Genomic DNA, 7,573 nt, shown 5'->3' with positions numbered 1-7,573 from the left:
TTGTGTGCACATGTGATCTGCCTGTGTGTGTGACTGTGTGTTCCCATGGCCAGCCACCGGCCTGGTACCTGTGTGCACATGTGATCTGCCTGTGTGTGACTGTGTGTCCATGCCCAGCCACCAGCCCAGTTCCCGTGTGACATGTGGTCTGCCTGTGTGTGTGACTATGTGTCCCCATACCCAGCCAGCAGTCCGGTTCCTGTGTGCACATGTGATCTGCCTGTGTGTGTGACCACGTGTCCATGCCCGCCCATCCAGTCAGTGCCTCCTCACCTCCCGGAAGCACTCCTGCAGCCCTGAAAACTCAGGCAGCCTCTGAGCCACAGTGGCCAGGATTTCCTCCAGGAGCTCCTCTGGGGCCGCCCAGCGAGTCTGCGAGAACCTCTTGAACAACGGCTGTGACAAGAGCGGCAGGATGTCTGACCAGCGGAGGCTCTCACACAGACATGAGCGCCAGTCCCTCTCCCAGACACCCAACCAGAGGTGGGGGCTGGCCAGACTGAGAACTCAGGACTCCCAGGGGCCCAGGGGAATTCTAGACCCTGTTCCAAGACAGGAAGTGGAGGCGGGGTCTATGTACCCAATCCCAGGGCCCCAGCTGGGCACAGAGCTTGGGACAGCCTTTTGCCTGCCGTGAGTCCCTCTTCCAAGCATCCCCCTTACATAAATAAATTCCTGCATAAACAAGGCCATATGCTTGGCTGGGTCTGTGTGGCATGGTGCCAAGTCATCCAGGATGACCACAGTTTGGGCAGCAAGCTGCCCATAGACTCTCACCGTGGATACTGAGGACAAAATGAACACCCAGTGCATGTGCACAAGGAACCCCCTCCTCTTCCTTTTGGGGACCCTACCTCAGCCCTCTGCAAAAAGATCTGAGGGGTTTCTACAAACTCCTGGCTCACCACAGTGTGGCACGGAGCTGCCAGTGACAGAGAACACCTCATGGGGGAGCAGGCATGGTGGCAGAAGGTGGGCAGGGGACTTGACTAGGCTCAGAAACTTCCCCCATAAAAATCATAGCCCTCACTCTCCCAGCCCTGGGCAATCCTGCACAGATGCTCAGTGAGGTCAAGAGCCCTTTGTGGCGTTCATCTCCCAGGGTCACCAGCCTCACAAATGGGGTCAACTTCCACAGCCCAGGACCCTGCCTTTCCCATCCGGCTTCCCCTCTGGATCATCCACCCACCCTCCCAGCCCCACCAAAGGGAGAAGACTCTAGATACCTTCAGGTCCAGAAAGAGGCTCTGGAGTAAGGAGTCAAAGCCCCGAGCCTTGAGCTCATCCAGGGGGCCGAGCACGTGGCTGTGGGTGTCCTGGGGTGCATGCCACCTCTGCTCCACAGACATCCTGGAAGGGGACAGAGGTGACACCAGCCTTGTCTCCAGCCTCTAGCCCCACCCTCAGGGATACAGCTAGTCCCAGATGAATCAGGCCAAACCATTTCCTGCACTCCCATGCCCTGTGGATCATCCATCCATGCACTTCCGGGGCAGGGCTCAGGCTGACCTCCCAAGCCTCTCCCCCACCCCAGGTTTGCTCCCCAGCTGAGTGGATGTGATTACTGGATTCACTTTGCAGGGGCGTTGCAGGGGTAGAGGCAGTCAACAGGGGAGCATTTGCATAAGGACTTGAGGCACAACCCTGGATAGATGGCAGTGCACCAGCTGCCCCACCTGCCAGCCCTCAGCCTGCGCCTTCCCCACACCCACCATAACCCTGCCCTCCACCTCCCAGCCCCCAACCCTGCACCCACCCTAACCCTGCCCTCCACCTCCCAGCCGCCACCCTGTCCCCCCTTCTTTCACCTCCCAGGCCCCATCTCACACCCTCCACACTGTCTCTCAGCCCCCACCCCACAACCACCCCTCCACCTCCCAACCTCCACCCTGCACCCTCCTCTCCACTGCCCAGCCTCACCCTGAACCCTCACCTCCACCTTCCAGCTCCCACCCTGCGCCCTCCTCCCCTCTACCTCCCCGCCCTCACCCTATTCCCGCTCCTCCACCGCCCAGCCGCACCCTGAACCCTCACCTCCACCTCCCAGCCCCTACCCCACACCCACCCCTCCACCACCCAGCTCCACCCCACACCCTCACCTCCACCTCCCAGCCACCCTTTCTCTTCCCAGGTAGGCTCCGGCTGGTCACCACCCTTACCGGAAGGACAGGCAGTTGTTGATGTTGGCAATGACATTGGCCTTGTAATTTTTTGTCTGTTTGCATCTCTCTAGAAATTCATCAAAGGCACGCTGGTAGCTGCAGAACCGGCAGAAGCACCTTAGGACCAGCCCAGCACCCCAACGCCCTCAGCTGCCCTGGGCTAGAGGCTTCCCCCTTCTCTCAGTTCCCACCACCTGGCTCTGCTGCCCCACCTGTCCACAGGCCCCTCCCACCTGGAAGACTGGGGTGGGGTGGGGTGGGTTCAGGAGAGCAGGGGGAGCTCAGAGTGTCCTGGGACATGAAGAGGGTCGGCTCCTACTCCCACGGGCAAGTCCTCTTTGTAGCTGGAGGCAGCTCTCCTGGGAGTGGGCCTGAGAGTTAGTGGGGGGACAGGGAGGTTCAGGTGGAGGGGAGGAGCTAGGTCACCCAGTGTCAGTGCCCAGGAGGGAGTGGGCAGGGGGAGACAGACACAGACACCCTAGGGCCAGGGAGGTGGGGCTGATCTAGCTTGGATCTTCACCTGGAACACAAAGGAGGGGTCCCAGCTGCAGAGACCCCCGCCACATATACACACTCACAAGCATGCACCCACCTCCTGAAGAATCCAGCCAGCTCCATCAGCAGCACCTGCTTAATCTGCATGCCCAGGTCAGCGGTGATGCCCTCCGCCTTGGTCTGGCCCTGGGAGACAATCTACGGAGGGCAGAGGGTAAGTCCAGCAGGGCAGGACTGAGGCAGGGGTGGGGTGGGCAGGGGGCACACTGGAGCACCTGGAGGTACTGGAGGGGGCACATTACAGGCACTCAGAGTAGGGGAACTCTGCCCCCCACGACAGGATTCCACAGGCCTGGGCTGCATGTGCACCTCACATGGGGGAGGAGGGCAGGACAGACCGTGGTACCTGCATGACATCAATGGCCAGCTCGCTGTGACAGTGACCGTTCAGCTTCTGAGGGGGCACGTCCTGGACCCAGCGCTGGGCTTCCAGTTCCAGGGCCCGGCCCATCAGCTCCTTCACATTGGCCTGGGAGTGGGGGTGGAGGCAGGCTGGTCAGGGAACTGGTCTCCCAGGTGGCTCAGAGCCAGTTTCCTGGACCTTCCCCTATGGACACCTGCCTCTCTCCTCTGCTCCCTCCCTGTCCCAAATGCTCCATCCCCTAGAGATGCCCCCACCTAGCTCAAGATGACAGCTGAGGAATGAACCCTTAGAGACTGAGCCTGGGTCCCTCCTCATCCTGCCGACTGGGGCCCAGTTACCAAGTCCTGGGACCTTGACTAAACCTTTACAGCCCTCTGCCTGGCTGTTTGTCTGTCCACTGTCCACAGCCCACCTGTCTCTGAGCCTCCCCTGCATTTCCTTCCCACAGTTCCAGCTTAGGCCCCATCTGGACTCACCGCCTCATTAGACAGGAATGTGGCCTCCAGCAGCCGGATCTGCCTGGGGGGCAGGAGACTCCCCAATCTGACATCCTGCAGTTCAGCTGCCAGCTTGGGGCTACTGATGATGTCACTGTGGGCAGAGGGAAGAACTGGGTTGCAGGCACTGTCCCTCAAATAGAGCCCCCACCCAAGCCCAGCAAGTCCAGCAGACCTAGAGCTCGACCCCTCTTCCCCATCTGCCCAACCTGGCTCAGGCCAAACCTGGGGCTTCACCTTCCTTTGTCTCTTAGTCCCCTCCACTCCTTCTCTAAGGGTCTCCTGAAATAACTCCATTTTGCGGCACTCTGGTTCCCTATTCCCATGCCAGGCCTCCTGACTGGTCTCCTTGCCTCAGCCCTAACCCTCAGTAATCCCTCCACCCAGCAGCAGCCAGGGCCACCTGTGAAAAGGCGTGACTTGCCCTCTCCTGGAGAGGAAGCCCAGCTCCCACCTCCCACCCCTAGCACTGGGCTCCACACTGATGACCCCAGTGACCCACCAGCCCTGAGCCAGGAAGCTGGGCCGTCTAGACTCACTCTGGTGGCGCCTCTGCAGGGTCCCAGAGCTCCCAGGGGACCCACCCAGCCCTGTACTTCCTGAGAGCCCTGTCTGCCCCGAGGGTTAAGTACTGTCCTCTCTGTGCCCTGGCTGTAGGGTGTCCCCTTGCTCCCACACTACTGGCCACACTGGCCTTGACAATCCTTCCCTGGACGCTGGCCTCTAGGGTTTGGTTTCATGTCCAGCTCAGCCTCAGTCCCACAGGCTCAGGGCCAGGAGACTCTGAGGTCACAGGGACAGAAAGGCAGAAGACCAGATGCCCAACACTTCCTAGTGAGTCAGGAGAAGCAAGAAGGAAATTGCCCAGGGCTGGGCCGTGTCCCCCATCTCCTGCTTGGGACCAGATTTCCCTGTGCCAGTGGACTCCCCACCCACTGCCCCTGCTGGCCCTTCCTCGGGCCCTCCTACCAGAAGCTGACCATCAGCGCCAGCTGATTCCATGGCATTAAGCAGTGTGTCCAAAATGCTCAGATACTGCTTAGTCGGCTACCTCTCCAGACTCTAAGCTCCAAAATCCCTGAGGCTGGATAAATCATCTAGCATGTAATTAGCTAGGGTCCCCAGTGACCTCCACTGGTAACACCACCTCCACCAAGGCATTCCAGCCTTTGAGGGCTCACTGAACCATCCTGTACAGCAGGGATCTTTCTAAGAGACCACCTGGTCCTACCCACCCGATTGCTCTTCTGATTGGATAAACTGAAACACCTACAAGTCCTGGTGTAACGCAGTAGGATAAGCACTGGACTGAAAGGTTGGCAGTTCAAACCCACCAGCTGCTCCTGGGACACCCTACTTTTGTTGTTAAGTGTCGTTGAGTTGGTTCCGACTCATAGCGATCCTGTATAGGGTTTCCAAGGAGTACACTGGCTGGGTTTGAACCACCGACCTTGTGGTGCAGTGCTATGAGTTGGAACCGATTCAAAGACACTTAACACCAACATAAGTCCTGTACAGCTCCCAGAATCCCCTGAGGACCAGCCCCAGGCCTTTTCACAGGCCTTCCTTTCTCTACTTCTTCTAGGCCTGCCCTCTCGTCTCCTGTCTGGCTCCTTTACACCCCTGTGAACTCTCCCAGGATAAGGCAGGTGCCTGTCTAAAGCCACTACTATTTAGGAAGTACTCATGGAATGAAGGAGAGGCCCCTGCCATTCTCTGTGCCTCAGCCTCCCCAACTGCTGAACATGGCTGAGTACCTGTCTGAAGTCAGGGAAATTAGGGATTCCAAGAGTAAAGCAAACATCCCAGGCATTGCCCCTAAATCCAGGCCTCGCTTGGATCCTGCCCAGTTCACCCAGGGCTCACCCCTTTGAAGTCCAGGCTCTGCCTGTGGACACAGCCCAGTCCCCTGCACTCAACCCTTGATAAGCACCGAGTTATCTGGACAACAGTTAGCAACCCAGGTCCTCCTGGGTCCTCTCCTTGCATGACCAGTCCAGACTATGAACTCAGGCCCTGCCCGTATCCTCAGCGCCTTTCCAGGCTCCCTACAGCTTGAATCCCCCTCTGTCTCCCAGGCACATTAAGAATAGTGATCCACTTGCTCAGATCTCGGCCCTTGAGCCCAGACCCGCCCCTAAACTCAATCCTTTTAATGGCTTCCTGCAGCCCTGCCCCATGGGAACCAAGTTCCGCACATCCAGTCCCCGCCCCTACACTCAACCCCTCTGCCCCCTCGTGCGCCCTGGCTCTTACTTGGGGTAGAGATTTTGCACCCAGACCAGCAGCATGTAGGTGTCGCGCTCACACAACTCGAACTGCGCCATGGCGGCCAGCTGGGCGGCGAAGTGCTCATGGTAGCTCTCGGCGTAGGCCGCCACCACGTGGAACTCGGCGGGGAAGACTGGCAGCAGCAGCTCCACCACGGCCTCCAGGTCCTCCTTCATGGTGCGGCCCAGGTGCAGGAAGGCGCGCTCCGCCTCCGAGAGGCCCTCGGCGCCCGCCGCCGGCTGCCCGCCCAACCGCTCCTCGGCCACCTGCGCCACGCCGCGCCGCCACAGCTGCAGCCAGCGCCGCGGTCGCGTGGGCGCCAGCACCGAGTCCTCGGACCCCGCCGCCGCCCGGCGGTCCTCGAGCTCCTGCTCGGACACTATGGCCAGCGCCTGGCGCAGCCGCTCGGGGGCCACCTCCAGGGGCCGCCACAGCACGCCCAGCGCCAGGTCCCTCAGCAGTATGTACAGCGCCTCCACTTTGCTCTGGCGCTGCACCAGCTCCTCCTGGCTCATGCCACCCGCCGCCGCGGCCACCAGCAGCTCCCGCTCCAGAGCCAGCAGTGGCCCTGAGGCCTCCAGCCGCCCGAGGTCTAGGTCTGCCTTCAGCTCTTCCACTGCGGGCAGAGCAGCAAGTTAGCGACAGGGACAGACTTCTAAAGTGGTGTCACCTCCAGGGTCTCCCACACAACGGAGGCTGAGACCCAGAGGATGAAGTGGATTGTCCCAAGAGTGCCAAACAGGGCAGATGCTCTGGTTTGGCCCACTCCCAGACCTTGTTGTCCACTGGGGTGCACTCTGATAAGCCAGACCTCCCTCCCAGGTCCTGGACTAGCTCTGACCCAGGCCCCAACCCCACCTGGATCCCAGCCCACCTGTGGGCAGCGGAGCATCGAGCCCAGGGCTGGTCTTGGCCTTCACATCTGGTTCCACGGTGCTTGGCTGGCTTTTATTCTTCTTTCCCGTCAAGACTTGGAGCACCTTCATCAGCCCCCCCTTAGACTTTTTCTCCTTCTTCGAAGTCTCCTCCTCATGCCTGTCTGGAGCTGTCCCCATCTCCAGGACTGGCACCAGGTCTTCAGAGGATGCTTCTGACATGGAGGTCTCAGAATCCCCCTCTGACATGGAGGGCACCTTCGGAGGGCTCCCGAGGAAGTTGAGAGCCCCTGGCACAGCCCGCTCGACTGGGAGGCCCTGGAAGAATGTCATCATCTTCAGCATCACCCTGATTCAGACCTGCAGGTGGGATGAAGGAAGAGATCAGTGGCCACAGTGGACAGGCCCTGGCTCAGCTCTCAGGTCTGAGAGAATAATATGTGGCAGTACTGAGCATGCTGGGCCTGGTTTCCCCAATACAATGGCCCAGATGAGCACCAGCAACGAACTCCCTTGCAGGTCATGATGTCTGGCCACCTACAGCTCTGCTTTCAGGTCCCAGGTCCTGCTGAGACTAACATCTAAAGTGGAGAAGAGGCCAGGGACACCTCGCCTCCCAGACAACAGGGTCTCTCAGAGAATTGGTCAGTCTTTCCTTGACAGCCCACCCTCTGGGCAGGGAGAGGGGAAACTGGGATGTAAGTCGCTCTGCTGGATTCCAGCAGACCCTGTGCAAAGAGACCTAGGCCATGCCAGGGTCACAGGGGCCAGGCTGGAGTGGGAACCCAGGCCCCCTCCTATCCAGCCCACCTCACTCTTATCTTGTCATGTCTAGCTGTGAGGTGTTGG

At 59.8% G+C, this 7,573-nt stretch overlaps 1 protein-coding gene across 1 annotated transcript in view; it reads right to left on the bottom strand.

The window, feature by feature from the left end:
* Positions 1-7,069, bottom strand: part of TNFAIP2 (tumor necrosis factor, alpha-induced protein 2) — a 9,371-nt gene extending 2,302 nt beyond the window's left edge. The window contains exons 1-8 of the mRNA XM_006839542.1: positions 6,724-7,069; positions 5,835-6,465; positions 3,558-3,672; positions 3,064-3,186; positions 2,755-2,855; positions 2,160-2,258; positions 1,227-1,350; positions 274-396 (exon numbers count right to left, since the gene is read on the bottom strand). Coding sequence (XP_006839605.1) covers positions 274-396; positions 1,227-1,350; positions 2,160-2,258; positions 2,755-2,855; positions 3,064-3,186; positions 3,558-3,672; positions 5,835-6,465; positions 6,724-7,069 — 1,662 coding nt within the window. The remainder of the gene's footprint in view (positions 1-273; positions 397-1,226; positions 1,351-2,159; positions 2,259-2,754; positions 2,856-3,063; positions 3,187-3,557; positions 3,673-5,834; positions 6,466-6,723) is intronic.
* Positions 7,070-7,573: the final 504 nt, after the last annotated feature.

Source organism: Chrysochloris asiatica, unplaced genomic scaffold (genome assembly GCF_000296735.1).
Source record: "Chrysochloris asiatica unplaced genomic scaffold, ChrAsi1.0 scaffold00025, whole genome shotgun sequence".
NCBI classification, from domain to species: Eukaryota; Metazoa; Chordata; class Mammalia; order Afrosoricida; family Chrysochloridae; genus Chrysochloris; species Chrysochloris asiatica.
This window is presented reverse-complemented; position numbering and strand designations above follow the sequence as displayed.